Source organism: Theobroma cacao, chromosome 3, assembly GCF_000208745.1.
Source record: "Theobroma cacao cultivar B97-61/B2 chromosome 3, Criollo_cocoa_genome_V2, whole genome shotgun sequence".
Taxonomy (NCBI): domain Eukaryota; kingdom Viridiplantae; phylum Streptophyta; class Magnoliopsida; order Malvales; family Malvaceae; genus Theobroma; species Theobroma cacao.
The window spans coordinates 31,713,810-31,734,484 of NC_030852.1; the positions used below are offsets into that span (position 1 = coordinate 31,713,810).

At 34.9% G+C, this 20,675-nt stretch overlaps 3 protein-coding genes, 1 long non-coding RNA gene and 1 pseudogene across 5 annotated transcripts; 3 read left to right on the forward strand and 2 right to left on the reverse strand.

Moving 5' to 3' along the window:
* Positions 181-1,311, forward strand: LOC18606106. Its single transcript, XR_001926980.1, has 2 exons — positions 181-472; positions 646-1,311. It is a non-coding gene; the product is annotated as an uncharacterized LOC18606106 (long non-coding RNA).
* Positions 3,288-5,481, forward strand: LOC18606107 (haloacid dehalogenase-like hydrolase domain-containing protein Sgpp). The gene is made up of 5 exons (XM_007039532.2): positions 3,288-3,481; positions 4,275-4,389; positions 4,562-4,713; positions 4,805-5,066; positions 5,170-5,481. The coding sequence occupies exons 1-5, from the start codon at positions 3,453-3,455 to the stop codon at positions 5,359-5,361; spliced, it is 750 nt and encodes a 249-aa protein (XP_007039594.2). The 5' UTR covers positions 3,288-3,452; the 3' UTR covers positions 5,362-5,481.
* Positions 5,524-10,293, reverse strand: LOC18606108 (dynamin-related protein 1E). The gene is made up of 15 exons (XM_007039533.2): positions 9,916-10,293; positions 9,769-9,832; positions 9,276-9,383; positions 8,894-8,995; positions 8,710-8,760; positions 8,565-8,626; positions 8,212-8,302; positions 8,032-8,096; positions 7,650-7,844; positions 7,451-7,570; positions 7,288-7,358; positions 6,939-7,164; positions 6,633-6,683; positions 6,172-6,540; positions 5,524-5,968 (listed from the first exon to the last, which is right to left on the reverse strand). The coding sequence occupies exons 1-15, from the start codon at positions 10,051-10,053 to the stop codon at positions 5,840-5,842; spliced, it is 1,842 nt and encodes a 613-aa protein (XP_007039595.2). The 5' UTR covers positions 10,054-10,293; the 3' UTR covers positions 5,524-5,839.
* LOC18606109 lies at positions 10,970-12,946 on the reverse strand (annotated as a pseudogene).
* LOC18606110 (uncharacterized mitochondrial protein ymf11) lies at positions 17,710-20,432 on the forward strand. 2 transcript variants are annotated; one of them, XM_007039539.2, is made up of 2 exons: positions 17,710-17,931; positions 18,051-20,432. In XM_007039539.2, exon 2 carries the CDS (start codon positions 18,051-18,053, stop codon positions 20,250-20,252), a length of 2,202 nt encoding a protein of 733 aa, XP_007039601.2. In that variant the 5' UTR covers positions 17,710-17,931; the 3' UTR covers positions 20,253-20,432. The 2 variants fall into 2 exon arrangements, with proteins under 2 accessions (XP_007039601.2, XP_007039600.2); XM_007039538.2 differs by having other exon boundaries at positions 17,768-17,931; positions 18,031-20,432.

Consider the following 20,675-nt stretch of genomic DNA (forward strand, 5'->3'; position numbering starts at 1 on the left):
GAACCACTCGCTTACACAGCACGCCGACGGAGACCGACGTGAAAGAAATCCATTGAATTTGAACCACATCAGCCGTGACATAGAATCCATTTTTGGCTTTGGGACCCACATTTGGCGTCATTTTTTCCTTTAGTGGAAGTGAAATGGGAATAAATTAACCTTGGCCTTCATAAAGCTTGCAGTAGCTGTCATGGATTCACGTGAAGCTATAGCTATAGGTCTAAAAGTATCTTTCAGTCTTCCCCGTGAGAATTAGAACTCAAATCCCGCAACAACGTCGACCTAGATTGTTTTCTAAGCTTTTGGTGGCTTACAGTTACCTTAACATTTTTTAATCCCAAAATCCTTTTCTATGTTGCCTTTTGATGTTTCACGTTCTAATTCAATAATACCATGATTCATGAACTGATTATTTTATCCCCCATTTGCATTTTGCAGGTGAAGCCGAAGGAGACAAGAGAAGAAAGATGATGTATTGCTGTCCTCAGAATCACTTATTGTGCTTTACATTCACTTTCCTCTTCTTTCTCTACTTCCCATTGACTATTGGATGTTGTAAATTAATTGCAAGAAAGCAAAATTTTCTAGCATCTTGGAAGGAAAAATATCCGGTTGGGTTTTCTGACAGATATTTCCATTTGACAGGCAGGAACGTGACATGTTTTGTACAGAGGAGAGATCAGAGATGGCTTCGACTGATTCAAAAGCAACTAATACCAACTAGATATTAGGATTTAGCATGCATATCATGGAAGGGTTGGATGATTAATTCAAACAATGGTATTGGATGAATCAAGTATTTGAAATGTTATTGAATCTACTTCTCCTCAAGAGCCTGCAGTGCTTTTCGTTGCTTGCACCCACCAAAGCAGTAGCACTTGAACCCTGGAGGACAATGAGAACCATGCCAAAGCTATATCGACGTATTGCTCTTGTCCTATTCTTATGCCCTTCATTATTGCTTTAGGTGAAAAGCAGCCGGACAAAAAAGAATTTCTCAACTCAAAGAGAAACAGTACGTACTTGTTTGATTCTCTTGTCCCACGTTTCAATTCGAGCTATATAGTTGTACAAAGCCAACAGTTCCAAGCATGTTGAAAGCAACATCCCTAGTGCTCCACTCACCTTGGGTACTGCACTGTTTCTCTAGTAACATCAACGAGAAGGAGCGTTAGGGCCTGCCCCAAAGTTCTTAAAGAAATTTCTCACAAATATTACTAGTATATTATATGTAAGAAGAAGTAGATCTTTCAAATTTATTTTCGACTTTGTCAATCACTTTGAATAGTTGACCTATATCACCACAGTTTGGTCCCTCTCCATCTTCAAATCTTTTAACTCTGATACCATGTGTAGTGCTTTTATATCACCACATTTGGTATTCCAACCAAATGTGAATGTCCCAATCAACGAGAAATCTAAGACTTGTCAAACGATACAAGGAACAAATCTAAATTTGTTAAAATTCAATTATAAAGATATTTAATGTCAATTATAGGAAAAACCCATCAATTAAACTTCTTTTAATTTTGTTTAGATCATATATTTAAGAAAAGCCCATCCACCCACTAATCACTATTTGATTTCAGACAGAAATAGATGGGCTTCTTTCAAAACAAAAAAAAAAATTGAACGCTGCAGGGCCTGGTCTCAATGTTGGTTAAAGCCCAAACTAATGGATTCTATCTTTAGGTTCTAGCCACCCAAGTTAATTGTTTTTAATCAAATGTAAATTTCATCCAATTTTTTTAATCCTAATCTCTTAATCTATTATATAAGTAAGAGGGCCTTCCTCCCCCCCTAATCACGTGGAGGCCATAGAAGAAAAGGAAAAAAGTATTGAAGAAAGAAAAAAAGATACAAAAAGAGAAAGAGAAAAACAGGTAAAAAGAGGCCCCTATGCAATGCACCGGCCATAATCTAGTGAATGTAATCCTATGATGTTGATGGCATCATGGCTATTTATTCCAACAAAATAGTGCAAGAGGAAGTAGCCAATTTTGATTTCACCAACTTTAGTAAGATTTAAGTATATTTCAAGATAGTAATTTAAAACTATATAATAATATGAAGAAACGTGTTAAAGTAGGAAAGACGAAAGAGAGGCAGAAAAAAGAAAGACCAGGAAAATTGGTGTGTGGCAGCCTAAGTGCCAAGATGGTTGGTTGGAGGACTCCAAGCTTGGAGGAAAGTTGAAAATTGGTGGCCACCAAAGGTGTGAGCTTTGTTAAAAGTGAGGAACCTGATGCTATTTCTAAATTACAAAAGCACCCCACAATTTTCCTCTTTTTGCTTCTGTGGAGCACTTAGAAATGGAGTTGGATTCTTTTTGATTCTATTTTTGGTAGAATACGTCTACCGTTCCACCAAGAACAATTATTTGATTCATAAGAACAGATTCATTCCTTCTTTTTTTTTTTGTTTGTTCTGCAAATGGAAAGTGAATATTGAAATATCATCATAGCAGACCCAGAATTTGATAGATTGTTGAATTGATAATTTAAGAATAATCTCTTATTCATATTTAATTATATTTACTACTATCTTTTATCCGTTTATAACTCTTACACATTATTAATATAGGAATTAAAATGGATTACTTTCATAGATAATTCAACAAAATTTTAGAGTCATGTACGAAATTTTAAAGAGGTCAAGTGAAATTATCAATGATTTAACAAAATTATCTATATAAGTCTTACACATTATTAATAAAAAAAAGTCTTACACGTTATTAATATAGAAATTAAAATGAATTATCTTCATAGATAATTCAATGAAATTTTAGAATCATGTATGAAGTTTTAAAGAACATTAATAAGTCCAGTGAAATTATCAATACTTCAACGAAATTATCGATATGAGTTTTACACACTATTAATATAGAAATTAAAATGAATTATCTTTATAGATAATTCAACGAAATTTTAATCATGTATGAAATTTTAAAGAACATTAATAGATCAAGTGAAATTACCAAACTACAAATGAGTTATTAATAAATTCATGCGATTCGTTAGAATTTAAATTGAATTTGATTAAGAAAATAAATAATTCAAATCCGTCTAACTCGAACTTCACATGATCTTAATTTCAAATAATTAAAAATTTAAATTGATTTAAATCCAAATAACTTGAAAATTTCATTTGAAACAATTCAAACTTAAATTAATTTTATTTTAAAAATTAATGGATTAAACTGAACTTGAATGGCCCGAATGTAAAATAATCCCAATTTTTTAAAAACCAATAATAATTCTGAATTAAAATAAGCGGACCCCGCCCCTCCCCAATCGCAATTTGTGAGGGCCAATTTGTTGCCGTTTCTTGATTCCGTGGTACATTCCTTCTCTCAAATTTGATGCTTTACATGCATCACCACATTCACTTCGATCTCCAACTCAAAACCCATCACTAAGAAACCAGATTTTGCGGAACAAAATTCATTGCCAATGACGACTGGTGAAAATTCTGTGCAGAGGTATGCAAACTCTCTGTCCTTCTTTCTTCTTTTTTGTGATTCGATTTGATACATGTTGGAAGATTTGTGTTGGATTTGGGATGGATTCTTCTCGATTTTTCAAAGTTTTTCTCTCAAGCTACCATTGATCCAATGTAGCAATCTGGGTGTCTTTTTTTTATTTTGTTTTTGCTATGCCTCTGTTCATGCATGGCTAACAGCTGGGACTTAAATCGATTTTGTTTATGAAATATTTTGGTGGATGATCTTTCTTTTGTTTCATGATTTCTTTTCTGGGTGAAAATTCTTTACGTTCTACTACTCTGATCATATGACTTTTACGTAAGAACATTCATTGCCTCCCTGTTTATGCATTTATTCTCCTAGTTGTGTTGCCTCCCTGTTTATGCATTTATGCTCCTAGTTGTGTTCATTAGCTAATAATTATATTTACTCTTTTCTCTTTCTTATTTTTGCACTATTAGATTTTTAGTTTTCTCTGATGCCAAGATCGCTCTTTTATGTCGGGATTTGATTATTCTTGTGAGTTAATGTTTCTTTAGATAAACCCTTCCTCTTTTTAAGATTTAGTTCATTTATTTAACTAGCCCAAGGCATAGTTCTTCCATAGCTGGTCTTACGTTGTCAAGTATGCAATCAAATTCTTCTTGTGACTGCAAATCATTTCAAATAGAAAACATCAAGTCATCATTTATATGCATTTTATGTTCTCCAATTATGTTTTGATGAGGAAAAGCATCTTGCTTTTTCGGTATGGTTGTCGTAATTTAACACTTTTGTCTTTGTAACGCAGCAAGAAATCAATTCCTGATCTTGCTCCGTTGGAAGCAGTACTGTTTGATGTTGATGGAACTTTATGTGATTCGGATCCTCTCCACCACTATGCCTTTCGTGAAATGCTCCAAGAGGTATTTCTGAAATTTCTGTTCACTTTTTTTTACTCTCAAACAAAGAACCTGTTCTGTTCGATTTCATTGTGTTTCAAGCTCAATCATATTCAGAACCCATTACCTGAATGTACTTACAAATCTGAGGGTAATTCTCGGGGGTAATTTACTAATATGCTAATGTCTTTAACAGATTGGTTTCAATAATGGAGTTCCAATAGATGAAGAATTCTTTGTCGAAAATATTGCTGGGAAGCACAACCACGATATTGCTATGCGTCTCTTCCCTGATGATATACCAAGGGGCGCAAAGTTCTTGGAAGATAAGGAAGCAATGTTTCGGAGGTAAAATGGTTTTATTCCTTTTACAAACTATGCAAGTCTCTGGCGGTTGGCTACATTTTACAAATGGTTAATGCTTTGTATGGATGAACAGGTTGGCCTCAGAAAACTTACCACCTATAAAGGGCCTGTACAAATTAACGAAATGGATTGAAGAGCGTGGGTTAAAGCGAGCAGCTGTTACTAATGCTCCGAAACAGAATGCTGAAATGATGATCTCGAAACTTGGCCTCAAAGCTTTTTTTGATGTTGTTATTCTAGGAAGTGATTGTGAGCGAGCCAAACCATACCCAGACCCTTACTTGAAGGCACTCGAAGTGCTCAAGGTGTCAAAGGATCATACATTTGTATGCGAGGTATTGCCCCTATTTTCCAAACCATGTTTTCGGCAGAAGAAACTCACGAATTTGGACTCCTCATGAATTTGAAAAACTCGACTCTGTGTTTTTTATTGTCCAGGACTCTGTTTCAGGGATAAAAGCAGGAGTTGCAGCTGGGATGCCTGTTGTGGGCTTAGCTACTAGAAATCCAGAAAATCTACTAATGGAAGCAGATCCTACTTTTCTCGTAAAGGATTATGAGGATCCAAAGTTATGGGCGGCTTTGGAGGAGCTTGATAAGAAGGGAGGATCTTTGAAAACAGCAGCTTGAAATCCAACGCAATTCGGAAACTCCAACATTCTTGAATAATAATTTTTTAGGGAAGTCTCAAGCTCTGTTTATACTCAAGATAATTTCCAGTCAATAATGAGATTAATTACTTTCATTTCCTGAGTTCATGAAGTTTTTTCTCATATCAATCTCAGAAAGAGATTAAAGGAAAGTAAAATAGGATTAGAAATATTCAGATTCTCAATAGAGATATATGCCATAGACATGGATTGGAAAAGCTATTCGCTGCACGCTTCTACAAAAGGATTACAACAAAGACTCTGATTGAAGAACACAATAACCAAGCATAGATCAATGTTGCAGAAAAACTTTAGGTTTGACGGGTAGAAAACAGAAGCTGCACAAGAAAATGCAACAAATGAAAGCTGAACAATCAACAACTTAAACCTTCTCCAGCACCTCCCTCATTCTTTAGCTATGATGCAGAGGATCTCTTTGCAGGCACTCAGAGCTAGTTTCACCTGGCCCATGAGACTGAATCGATCTCATCCCTTGCAGATTTGTATAACTCAAGCCTCTTGGCACATTGCTGCCTCCTTTCCATCAATGCAGGATCTTCATCCAACAATTGTGCTAGCTGCTTGCCCTACAAGAAAATAATGAAAACTAGTCAGGAAACAACTATTCCTTTCCCCTCCATCCAACCAGCATGCCTCCCCCTCCGTGAGCGTGTCAGTTTGAATGGAACTCCACTCACAATTGAATTACCGTGTGGATGGAAACACGACTATATCCAAATGCATGCATGTGCATGTTAGGGAGAATGAAGAAGTAAATATGATTGGGTACCTCCTTTTTGCCCACTTGTGTATAGAAGTGATCAAGTAATGACTGCTTGGCCTCCCTCACTTGGCAATAAACCACAGCCTTGGGAATGGTATTTCTAAGCGTATCAGACACCATCCCCACATAAGAAGAAACATTTGATCCTATTCTGCGAAAGTGGCCTTCTGCGTATCTATCTGCAGATAAGGAAGTTGGGTTTCCACTTTTCTCCACTTCTTGTGGGAGTTTCCGAAAGAAATCCACTGTCAAATATGAGGACTCCATGTCCACTAATCGCAAAGTTGTCTTCTTACTGTCTTCACGAAACCTCTCCAATGCTTCATTCGCAGCCCCCGCTATTTCAGCTTGGAGAGTTGGAAAGCGCTTCAACTCCTGTTCAATTCCAAAAGACCAACTTATATTCTTCTATTGTCCCTAAAGCATCACTATTTCTTCCAAGAAGAGTAAAGTTTCAAATTCCTAACCTGAGTTTCTGCGATTGACCTTCTTACAAGCTCTTTTAAAAGAAAGTGAACCTGCAATAAAGATCACCAATTACTAAAAACAAGTTACAGGTCCAGTGCTTTTAAAGAATGAAACAGCAAGATCTATTTAATTTTAAATTTTAAAGCCAGCAAACAGCATTCCCTAAACCCTCATTAAAGAAAACAACTACAATACCCTCTCCATACCAACCACCTCCAAGAAGCACCAGAGGCCCTATGCTATGCACTAATAACAGAGAACTAGCCAAGATGACAAAAAATTGCCACCTTGAAAAGGGAACTTACAGCATCTACAGAAGCTTCAGCTGGGCCTCTGAAGTAATTAAGTGCACCATCAATGAGGCGTCGATAACCTTGCTCAGGAGCGATTAAATGAGGTTGGTACCCATCTGCCTCTGAAACTACTTTCCTTATGTTTTGCAGTGACAAATGACGGTCAAATGGAAGCTTCCTTAAAGCAGCAGGCAGCTGGTGGTCAAAAACTCCATAAATGCGGTCTCCACCTGGCCGCCTAGAAAAAGAATGGAAACAGGAATGATAAAGTGTTATGTTGTAACAGACATTATATCTTTAATTTTTGCTGTGTTTTCTTCAGGAAAATGGAAGCAAGAACAAAAAGATCTAAATATAGTACCCTCCATCCAAATGCTCCTTGAATATCCGATCAAATGCTCGACATAACTCTAGAATAGTGTATAACTGGGCCTGATAATAAAAGCAAAACAATCTAAATTAAAAATGAAACCGATGGTTATCCCAATATCAAGAAATAAGATAAAAGTTCAGAGGCTCCTCACCCCAGCATCAACAGCAACAGGTCTACCAAGATGGGACAACTCTGCTTCAAGTTCGTCAATGCTTTTGTTAATTAAAGAAGTAATGCCAGGGAGGCGGGCTCTAATTACAGACTCCAAATGCTGATGCCAAAGAAATACTCTAATCAGTAAACAGACATGCTATACAGATATAGTTATGCAAATAACTAGGAAATAAAACCTTTGAGAGAAGCTTTGCAAGATATTCTGAGCCCATTTTGCTGGCTAAATGTCCATAATCAGGACTAGTGGCAAAGAATTCACGCTCCCTCCGCCTAGCAGCAATCATGTCGACATTTTTGTTAATGTCAGCTTGTGAACGGTTCACAATTCCAACCCAAGGGTGTTGAAGTGGATAAGCTCTTCCCTCAAGAACCTTCAATTAAAAACAAAAGCAAAAATGCGTACACTAGGTAAGGGGAAATAAATCATATGGATGAATGCCCTATTCGGTGTTTAACCAACAAAACAGAATTAGTTAAGACTTTATATGTTGCAGCACGTGCCAAAAGTCAAGTCACAAACTTATTATTAATGTGTATTAAAATAGGAAGAAAGCTTACATCTACAGCATTTGTTCCCTTGTCCATCAAGTCAAGCTTCGTTAATACACCAAATGTCCTTTCACCTGGGAAAGGAAAACCAACGATGTAACCTCTAGGACAATTATAACGACTATGATAGTGTAGTCCTACAGGCCAATCAAATTTCATTGTAACCAGAAATGATAAGTAGAAAGATACCTGTTGGATCAACTTCTCTAGACAACTTCATAGCATCAGATGTCGCTATATCTTGATTAGCTGGAGTTATGGCCAGAATGATGCAGTTTGGCTACACTCCATGAAAAAGAATCAGTTATTTGAACCCCCAAAGGTCTAATAAATTGTTTTGCGTAAGCATCAAAAGTAGCAATAGTCTGTTAAGCATATTATGTAAATTATTGTGATGAGGTCTATTAAGCATCAAAAGTCTGTGATGAGGATAATTTATAGTTATAATCATATTACATAAATCCAAGAAGCATGCCACTAATTTTATTCTTCTTGCAGCCATCCACCACAAATTATTGTGAAAAAGGAAAAATTCCCATTACCTTCTCAACATATGAGCGAACCATGCTTTCTATGTCTTTAACAATACTCTCTGGCTGTCCCTCTGCCAATAAGAAGGACCTCTATTTACAATCTAATAAATTAAAAGAAAGGAGAATAACTTCAGGAGGGGATTGGGTAGTATACCTACAGCAACCTTTGTTAAACCAGGCAAATCTATTAGTGTTAAGTTGACAACTGCCAAGACATAAACCAGGTTTGTCAGATAATTGAAGGCAAGATTACAAAAACTACAAGGACAACAAAGAATGAAAGTAAGCAGGCAAGTTTTCAACTTCTGCAGCAGAAATCAAATTCTGAATGTCGTTACCATTTGGTGAGTAGATACTGAGATGAATGGGTACAGGAGAAATTTGTTTTGATTTCCCAGTCACTCGATCAGTTTCATCTTGGATTTCCTTCCGAACCATGGCTGCAAAATCAGTGGACCACCAAATGCCTTATTAGTGGTGCAAGGCTTGAAGTTGAGAAATCATTGTAAAAGACATTTCCTACAATTATAACAATTACCAGATAACTTATGAACAAATTAATAGGTTGCCTAATAATTTTCATGAATAGGAAACTAGCACCAAATCCCAACATGTGAAATAGGTTGATCATAATGTTCAGAATTTAAGATAAAGGTGACTAAACTTGAAGGTTACGAAACTAAATCAACAAAAAATAGGTTTGCATAACAAATTATGTACCGAAGTCTGTGAATTTTTTCTTGGGCAAGTGAAGGAACTCTCCATATTCTTGTACCCCTTGTTCCGTCTTGTGTAGCTGCAACACTAGAGGTCTCCTCGTCACAATTCCTGAAATTTGAACAATGTCATAAAGGCTTCTCTGCTTGCCAACAAAAGCAAGCAATTGTAGTATATTTTACAGTATTAAGCATGCTACACCAGTTCGACTATTGTTTACGAGGAGTTGAGGATTAATTTAATATATATATATATATATATAATATATATATATATATATATATATTGAATCGGTTTGACTTAGTTTGACCCGTTTGACTTGAATTTCCAGTCTAGTAGTTAATCGAAAACAAAAGAACACAAAATGACCTTCATCTTCCTTTTTTTAATTTTTAAACCTCTTTCTTTCGATTTTTCTCAGCTGCTAAACAGAATTCAAAACGAAAATTCAACACAAAAGCACAAATAATTTAAAAAAAAAAAAGAAAATCAAAACCTGATCCCCTGGGAAGGAAGTCGCGTCCTACAATGCTCTCCAACACCGATGACTTTCCCGAACTCTACATTCACAGTAAATTATAACATTAACAGAGAAGCGCAGCAAAGCCACGAGAAGTTATACAGAGAGAGAGAAGGAGCAAACCTGGCCTCCGACGACGACGACAGACGGAAGAGCTTCCCAAAGAGTAGGCAAAGCACTGTCGCCACCGTGGTCACCGAGCACCGTACAAGCTCTCTGTATCCTATTCACCGTCACAATCAAGCTCTCCATTGTCGCCATTTCACCTGCTTTTTCTTCGTCTTTTTCTTCTCGTTCTTCAGAAACGCCAGCAGAGGAAGAATTACAGTTGGATTTCGAATTCGAACGGAGGGAAATTGCTATAACGGAGGCAACGAAGGAGATTGAGAGGAAAGATAAGAAGAAGAAGAGAAGTGGAAAAGCTATTTTCGCTCTTTTTGGGGAGGGGAATTAATTAAATTAATTGTTATTTGGAGTTTGGAGTTTGGAGTTGTGGGCCTTGGAGTTGATATGATGAGATATTGGTCGGGGTATATAAATGCGCCACGTAAGCAATTCCTTGTTGAATTACCTTTGCAATTTGGACAACTGTGTTTTCTTGTTTTTAAATATTTTCCTTACCGTTTCAGGATTTTGTTAGTTTCTTCCCATGCGACCGTTACTCAAAAATTGAAGCTGGGCCTGAAAGCTGCTTGGGTGGGTGCCTGGCGTTGAAAGAGATTTGAATAATTTTGAATTTTGGCGGACACCCTTATCCAACACACAAATTGTCCAACTAAACCCCTCATGATCGTGACTCTTTCACTTAATTCCCGTGAAACGTTAATGCTTATGTATAAGTATTAATCAATAAAAATTGAAATAATTGATTGAAAAATCGATTGTTAATAATATATCTTTATATGTAAATATTATTAATAATTAAAATTAACTAAATTGATCAACAAAAGTCAAGTTTTGATTATTTACGATTTTAAGATATAATTTGGTCAAATTATATTTTTTTATACGAATTCGATTAATACGATTCTTAAAATTTTAAAACTAAATTCATTGAACTGATTGAATATTTGGTGGTATTAATAACAAATAACCATAACAGTTAGATACTAATAAACTAGCTACTAGAGTAGTTGAATTCTTTCATTTTTGGAAGAAATTTCTTTTCAAAGCATTGTGAAAAGTGTAGTCCTCTCATGTAATAGTCTACACATCCATTAGTACTAAACAATGCTAAACGTTGAAAACAGTAACATGCCCCTTGGATCAATTTAGTTTCAAGGGCCTCGTAATTTCAGACTACAAGAATAAATGTTAGGCCCATGCTCAAGTTCTTGCAGACTGGCACCTAGCTTTAGGATGAAATGTAACAGTTAAATGGTCAATTCGATGGCAAATTGTTCACCTCTAGACTTCTGTAAGAGTCACAAAAACTTCAATGGAATTCGCCTTCTTCACCTTGGTTTCAGAGTCGTCCAAATAATGCTGATAGATGTAAGAAAGAAAGCCCCAGATTGCCAATAGCATGGCCACCACCTTAACTCCGTCCATCTTATCATGGAAGAAAATCACAGCAAGAATGGGGACAACAGGCAGAGCCACTGTACTGATGACATTGGAGAACAAAGAAGATACTTCAAAAACCAATCCCAACAAACCTATCGATGAAATCTGCCATGTCACAGCTGTCCAAATCAAAGTCATCAGATATGGTACCTGTCCTTCCTGGTATTCCTTCATTTCCTTTGACAAACTTTTCCATTCCCCGCTTGCAAATAACCCAACTATGCAGCCACAGGTTGCAACAAACGAAGGGTATATTTGCATATCCAAGACGGTAGAGAAGGTCTCTCTTTTGATAACCTTTTAAAAAGACAATTGCACCAGGGAAAGGTACAAAGAGTAGGTTGCGGATGCTCCAACAGTGCATAAAAATCCGATTGCATACTTTCCTTTAGAGACTGTCGAGGTGTTCTCAGAGTCTGCATTGACTGCCAGGAGGGCAGCTGAGATGGTAAGGAGGATTAGGGAGTTGAGTATGAGAGGAGTGAACTTTTGGGAGTTGAGGAAGAAGGAGAAGACAGCATTGAAGGCCAGCTGAGTGGCGCAAAGCAGAGAATATGTGGAGACTGGTAGGTATAAAAGGCCATAAGAGTACATCATGTTGTCACCTGTCAACAGTAAACCAAGGGCAACATAGAGAAAGACAAGGGTGGAAGTCTTTGGTTGCCTTGTGATGGAGGAAGCAATGGGGTTGCTGGAGGTGATTGATTTGGTTGGTGGTGAGAAGAAAAACAAGAGGGGAAGGAGAATTGGGAAGCCAGCTGATTGAACAAATGTTGCCATCCATTTGCTATTCCCACCTTTGTCATAGTATAATCTTCCCAGGAGAGTAGCTGTTGATTGGCCAGCAAGAAGAAAAAAGATGTAAATCATTACACGAATCCACCACTTGTAATGTTTGAATCTTGGAGGAGGTTGAGGTTGATTTGATAAATGAATGTCGTTAGTTGAGTTTGGCTCTCTGCCATCAACAGCTGAAGCGAACAACAAAAAACGATTCTGGTCAAGAACTATTACCAAAACAAAGCTTAGAACAGCAAATTTAGGAACATTGTAGTCAAAAGTTAGAGCATAAGGGAGAAAGCATGAGCATTATTAATTGAAAAATACTACTCGAATTTACTTCAGCAACTATAATTTGAATAGAATTTCAATAGCAAAGAAAAGCTGGGCAGTATCATTACAAAGGGAGAAAGCAGTACCGAATCAAACACTTGTTCCTAGACTTGATTTGAGTCTCTGAACTCGTTTCAAGAAAACAGATTAGCAGGTTGCGAGTGACTAACCTCTTCCTTGCAGTTTAACAATCTGAGCCTCCTCCATGTGAAAAAAGATGATAAACCAATAGCTAATTAAGGGAAAATATGCCTATTTTCCTTTGGCGAATGGAGAAATGGAGGAGCGAGAAAATCGAAAAGATATTCTTGGATAAGCCAACTCTTTCAAGTTGATCACATATGTTCACACTCTGGAACAATGACATGTTGTCTCTGAAAGCCAAGCTGAAAGAGATGGGTTCTTTCTGTTCTTTTATTTTTTTCTTGTGCATAGCAAATTTGACTGGCAAGTTGTCTGAACTTGACTGATAAGGATATGTTTACTGACCTACTTGAATGCAAGAGGCTAGGAATTACATCACTCCGTTTTATAACCCAATATACTGTTAAATTCAATGAGAATCTTCATTTTGGTCTAAATTGGCTGGCTTTCGTTTCCCATTGCAAGAGAGGTAGGTTTTCATATACTAGAGACTTCTCTAAGGATATGTCAATCTTACCTGAACTCGGTAAAAGATCCGATTTCTCATCCATTTAAAGCAAATTTAAGGAAACAGCAACACGAGTAGGGATGGGAAAGAAATGAATGCCGACGAGAACGAGAATGGGATGGGGAATAGATCCCCCACCTCACCCCCAATATATGAAATAATTAAATATATTTTATAATTATAATTCACAAATTATATGTTTTGGTATTTAATTAATGGTTTGACTTCCTTCTAAAATATGAATTTCATTCGGTAACCGTTTTGTAATTTTGGATTTGTATTTGTTTTTATTATATTTGCATATCATATGTCACAAAATTTGGTAATTTTAATTTGTTATTGATTGAACTTTTATTTGAATTACTGAGTTTTTTAAAATAGTGTATGTTATTAAACTTAATTTAAATCATTTTTATTTAATTTCATTAGTTGGATATCATATAGTTTAACATTTATTTTTTTAATTTCAAAACAAATAACTGCGGATAGGGGATTCTCAATGCTCTACTAAACCTCCGATTAAATAAAATTTAAATCTTCTTTTAATCCTCATTTAATTTCAAAACAAGTAAATTGAAGATTCTATGCCAAGTGACATTTTAGACCTATTTACACATAATTTTTTTACATGAAATTAGGATATGTTATTAATTAGTTAACTTTAGTGAACATACATCAATAACGTTAAAAATTGTTTAATTCTCAAAATAGGTTATGAGAAATTTATGAAAGTTCAAAGGACATCAATGAACATAATAAATGTGATAGGACCAATCCTTAATATTAACACTCCTACAACTCATGATTAATTTGAAATGAGAATGAAAATTCGAGAGACATTATTAATTTTTCGCATTGCCATGTTCTAATCCAATTTAATAATTAAAAAGCTCAACATAGTACTTTGTTTTAGGTTCTTAATGTAATTGGATTTGCATCATAATTGTTAAAACTTTACCTACCAACCAGGGGTTAAGTAGGCAATAAACCAAATGAAAATATAAAAATATCTCAAATAAGAGATAAATATAAAAATTTGTTAAGTTGGGTAGAAAACTACTCTCATCACTTTTGTAATTAACTATTTTTATCTGAAAAATTGTCTTATTATCATTTCTTACTTCAAAATTTTTTTTTCTCATTCACTCACATACTGAGTGCCACGAAATCCAATTTCGGTTTAAGCTAATAGATCAAATTAACAAAATTATTTTATTTGTTAAAATAGAGAAATATGTATTTAAATAATGTAATATATATATATTTATTTATTTATTTGCAAACATGTATGATGGTTGTTTTTGAGAAATTATTCTTGGACCCTTGTTATTAATGAGATAATGACACTTGTTATGGACAATTGTTTAAATGATAAGCCTTTTAGAGAGTATTAAATACATTTTTATTATAAAAATAACTTAAATAGCAATTTACTATTCATAATTTTTTTTCTAATCGCTTCAACAAAAATGACGAATAATTACTTATTTATTGATTTCTTATTCAGTATTCTAAACTTATTATATTTATTAATTTCTTGTTCTTTATTTTGATTTTTAACCCTATTTTATATTTTGATTTTTCACTCACTTGTTTTAAGATTAAACAAATCCATTTATATTTATGTGAAAGAATTTGCACATACTGCATATATATTAGAGAATTTTTTTTAAAAAAAAAAGGAATATCATTCAATAAACAAGAATGAAAACAAGTCAGTACCAAATTTTAAGAAGACTCATATCTGCTGTTTGTTGAATGAAAACAATTCCCTATAAAAGTGCAAGGTTAGCACCAGATTTTAAGTTGCAGTTAGATCCATATCAACTTGACATCCATGACGGTTGCAGGAGTCGGGCGGCAGCATGGATCGGGGTAGCAACCTGTCGATGGGGTGTTGCGCTCTGGCATCATGGTTGGCAAGAGCAAGAGTGCAGGTGTGATCAACATGCTCAACAACCTCATGACAGAGACAGCAGTAGCGTCATCGGCAGCGACGTGCACTCATCTAAGGAATGGACGAACAGTCCGGTGATATCAAAGTAAAGAGAAATGTAAAATATTCAGATTTTATCGATTTAGTAGAATAATTGGAAAAAATTGAAAACGATGAGTTTCTTTCTATTCTTATTGCTTTAAAGAATTAAATGAATGAAGGTAAGAGAGCTAAAGCGCGTATAAGTAGTGCATGAAGAGTGCACATTCACTGTAAATCAAAATTCTATAAGCACGAGATTAGATTCTATTAACATAGGAGAGATTAGAAGTTGAACTGAATGTCTTGAGAAAAAATTTCAAATGCATTCCTCGTGCAAGAAAAAGTAAAAAATCTTGGCATTCATTTTTTTTCCTTCCATCTTTCAATCCTTATTATCAAGTGAGATAAAATTGAGACACTTTTAATTTTTTGTGAGTTGACTTGAAAAAAATATGTATTGCAAACATGAACCAAAAATTCTTGATAAAAGTATCGCTGGAAGAAAATTTTATGCGATCGTATTGGGTTTCCTAAGCTATTTTTAAGATATCAGCTAGTGCATTGAGGGAGTTGAAAGAGTTAGAATATTTGGTACCTGAAGAAGTTACGAAACCAATTACCAAGCTTAACATGTAACAACTGTCAAAAGTGTGTTAATTTCAAATCAAGAATAAGGAAGATATCGAGATAATCAACAAAGTTGATAGAGCATATAAATTCAAAGGCTTTGACTGCTCAGTCCAAGTGCTTAAAGAATTAGATGATTATAGCTTTCATTGTAAGTTGAATGCGTTTTACACACGAGAGGAAACTGCTATCTTGAAAATTTCTTCAGTTTTTACACCGGCTTCTTCTTCTTCACCAATCCCACATGATTTGCATTGAGCTTCTTCTTCTTCACTAATCTCCGATGATGTGGACCGTAGATATGAGTATAACTTTCCTCCACTTCCAAATGCATATGATTATCCTCCACTCTCAAATTTTGATTAGTTTTGCGATGTTGTGAACTTTTTTTTGTGCAACGGCATTTTGGTAATAAGATAATGGCACATTTAAATCATAAGACTTGCAAAGAGCATAAAATGCACTGGCAATCATATTAAAGTAGATTATTAATTGTTGTTAAGTTCAAATTATGATTACTATGATCCAAAGAGCAAAGAAGAGGAGGAAACTGAAGAATGGTTTCATTACTAAATTCGAGTTAAATGGAAATTTGCAAAATTAAAGTAAAGGTGTGTATAAAGCGTGCATGAGAAGTGCATGAAGAGTGTATGCTCATTATGAACCAAAAAACTATGAGCACAAACGAGTAATAAAAAAGAAAAGAAGTCGAGCTTTGTCACTTTCAACAAGCAAGCAATAAAAGGGAAAAAGAATTACCGATGAGAATGTTGACAAGAGAGCATAGCAAAGAAAATTTGTGGCTCGTGCATTATGATTTTATATTTTTTTTTATTTTTTAGTATTAATTTATTGCTTAATTTGTATCAAATTTTGAATTTTTTTTATTTTCATATGTGTACTCTCTTTTGTTTTTTTTTTTTAAGTTTTAATTAAGTCTAGATATACATGAGTTAGGTTGCTATAGTGTCATTGTAACTTTTTCATGCTTTTAATTGTTTTTAATTATATTTAGATCAGTTGTGGAAATTATATTTTGAGAGTTTTTCATATGTTTCAAATTCTATTTTTCATGCTTAGTTAGTTAGAATTACATTCCTTAGATTTAATTTCAAAATATTATCCTTAAATTTAATAGAATTTTATGTAATATGGTTGCATGCGAACCTTTATTGCTAACTTAAGCATTTGATTTATTACAACTAATAAGTCTTTAATTCTCTGTTCTATACAAACAAAGGCCATGAAATTTTCAAAGTTTTCACTTGCAAACCATAATTCTGAGCCATGAAATACTTAATTTGCACATCAAAATTTTTGTATTTTAAGATCTAAAATCATGCTCCAATTACAAGTGTGCTTGTTTGAAGTGACAAAAGTTACGATTAACTTAAACTTAATCTCTAGAATACGCTCTAAAGTTTTAATAAATGCAATTGATATACATTTTATTTTACACTTATAAAAGTAAAATAAATATTTATATTAATTAAATTTGTAAATAAACTTACTATATAAAATATATATTCTATGATATTAACTTTTAACATTTTTAATTTTATTTCGTTATTAAATTTAGAGTAAAATATTCTTATCTCTCTAAATTTTAATCAAAACTATACGAAAATCCATTAGTTTTTAAAATAGACACTTTGCTTCAAAAAAATATTTTTCGGTAGGTACATAAGTTTAGCCATTAATCAATCGTTAGTATTTCAATCAACTTGCTAACGTGACAAAAGTAAAAAAAAAAAATTTATTTTTAATTAATTTTTAAAATTATTATTATATAATTTTATTATTTTTTATTAATTAAAAAAAAACTCCTAAGATGGGAGACACCGGTGCTTCCTTCCGTGGGAAGCACCTATCGGTGCTTCATTCCTTTTTTTAATTTTTTTAAAATATAATAATAATTTTTTAAATAAATAAAAAATATTTTATTTTAATATTTGTATTTTTAAAATAGAATGTCTATTTCAGAAATTAGTAGATTCATCTAAAACTTAAAGGGAATGGGTATCATTAAAAATAAAATATAAGTATGTTGAGAGAGCGGGGTTTAATAAGGGTCCAAGAGCGCAAGGTTTAGTAAGGATGCATGAGCGCAGGGTTTGGTAAGGGTGCACTCAATCTAAAACCTCTCAACTGACAAGTGAAGAGAAAGGAAAGGGTTTTATCTGGGGCTCTCCAATTCTTTCAAGTAAGAACATTTTCCTCCTTTTTGCATTTCTTCAATTCTCTTTATAATTTCTCGTCAATGCTTATTTAATTACAACCCAAGAATAACATGAATCGCTAGCTTTGTTTCATAATCCCCAGATGCATCGAGTAGTCACTATTTTTACCCATCAAGTTCTCAAAAATCCCAATATTGTTCCCTTCAAAAGCACCTGTTTTTACTCCCAATCTAATTCCTTTACCCGTAGAGCAAATGGGTTTGCTTTATTTCGCTTATTTTCGTTTACTCCGCTGCACCGGCGTGTGCCGGATCCCGATGACCCTGCAAACCTAATGAAAGAAGATGGTGTATCAGTTTGTTCGCAGATGTGGATTGAGAATTTTAGAGAACCTGATAGGATAATTACCAATTTGGCCTCGTATCTTCGTAGATTTGAATTGTGGGTTTTAGCTTACCAGAAAGTTTGTGCTGATGAAATAGGATCGTATATGCCCCGTAGTTCGATCACTAGGTCTGCCTTGGAAGATTTGTTAGCCTTAAGAAATGCTGTTCTTGATAATAGGTTTAAGTGGGGTGCAAGGTTAGAATTCTTTATAAAATCGCCTAAAGACAAGACAGATTATGAATCTTTGTCGAAGAGGAAGATTAAGGCAATTTTAACATCTACTCAACCCGCCCCATTTCAAGATAAGTTAGTGCAAGAGGTCTTGTTTATGATTTTGGAGCCGATATATGAGGCTCGATTTTCACAGAAGTCGTTTGCTTTTAGGCCAGGGAGGAATGCTCATACAGTGTTGAGGGTGATTAGGAGAAGTTTTGCAGGTTATTTATGGTATATAAAGGGTGATTTAAGTGCAATTTTGGATGGATTGAAAGTGGGGTTGGTGATAAGTGCTTTGATGAGGGATGTGAGGGATAAGAAGGTTATTGATTTAATCAAGTCGGCATTAGTTACGCCTGTGATAACTAGTCCTCTTGATGGGGGGGAAAAGAAGAAAAAGAAAAAGAGGAAATATCAGAAGAAGAGGGTGTTGGCAGAGGATGAGCCAAAGCCGGATCCTTATTGGTTGGAGACATTTTTTGGTTTTGCTCCAGAGGAGGCAGAGAAACTTCCTTCATGGGGGCACTGTGGGATTCTTAGTCCCCTTTTGGCTAATATATGTCTTGATGAATTGGACAGATGGATGGAAGGTAAGATTAAGGAGTTTTATCGTCCATCCAAGAGTGATGTCATATGGAATAGCCCTGAAGGGGAAGCAGAACAGGGGAACACATCTTGGCCAGAATTTGTGCCAACAAGTGGACCAGATAAGACCCGGAAGATGGACTATATACGTCATGGAGGTCACATTTTGATTGGTATCCGTGGACCAAGGGCAGATGCAGCAACACTGAGAAAGCAGTTGATTGAGTTTTGTGATCTGAAATATATGATCAAGCTTGATAATGAGAGCCTTCCGATTGAACACATAACTAAAGGTATAATGTTTCTTGACCATGTTTTGTGTCGGAGAGTTGTGTATCCAACTCTTCGGTACACTGCTACTGGTGGTAAGATTATTAGTGAGAAAGGTGTAGGCACCCTTTTGTCAGTCACAGCAAGCTTGAAACAATGCATCAAGCAATTTAGGAAGTTGAACTTTCTTAAAGGTGATAGGGAACCAGACCCACAACCATGTTTTAGAATGTTTCATGCTACTCAAGCTCACACCAACGCCCAGATGAACAAATTCTTGTCAACGATGGTTGAGTGGTATAGATATGCAGACAATCGGAAGAAAGCTGTTAATTTTTGTTCTTATATAATTAGGGGTTCATTGGCAAAGCTCTATGCTGCAAAGTACAAACTTCGTTCAAGAGCAAAGGTTTACAAAATTGGTGCTCGAAATCTGAGTCGTCCTCTGAAGGAGAGGAAAGGACAGTCACCTGAATACCAGAATCTGCTGAGGATGGGTCTTGTTGAGTCAATTGATGGCCTTCAATATACCAGGATGTCTCTCATTCCTGAGACTGATTATACACCCTTTCCTAGCAATTGGAGGCCTGATCATGAGAAGGCATTAGTTGAATATATAAGGCTTGATGATCCAAAAACTCTGAAAGAGCAAAGAAGTTGCATTGGGGAGCAGGGTCTTGTTTCACCACAGGACTACATTTCGATGCTAGTTTGGAACTACAAAAGAAATGCAATTGTGATGGATCAGCTTTACTTGGTAAAAACTGCTGGCAGTCATACTGAAGGAGATGATCAATTGTTGTTGAGCTCAAATCATGAGAATTATGATCCCAAGAGCAATGAAGAGGAGGAAACTGAAGAAGGGTTTCATGCTTCACAAATGTAAGATAGATTTTCTATTCAGTGCTCCTAAATTTTGAGTTACTTTGTTAGTGAAATTTGTACTGGTCAGAGGAAACAGAAAAAAATGAATTTGCTGCTTCACTAAAGATTCAAAAGAGTTCCAATTACCTTGTATAATATTGATATATTTATCAAATTTCAGAAGTAGTTTTAATTTAATTGCTTGTGCCGGGTTTTTGACAAGTTTATTTTCCATATCTGCATAGTATTTCCAGTTCCATTGATATTTCTTTAATCTTTTACAAGTTTCTCAGAAATAAAGTTTGAGGTTTCAACGGACTAGAATTTTTTCCTTCTGCAGATAACATTGGTCAAGGAAACTGATTGGATTTTATGAATTTTGCTGTATTATGGCCCCATTTTTACTTTTATAATAATGTCAGAGCAGGAGTGTGCATAAAACATT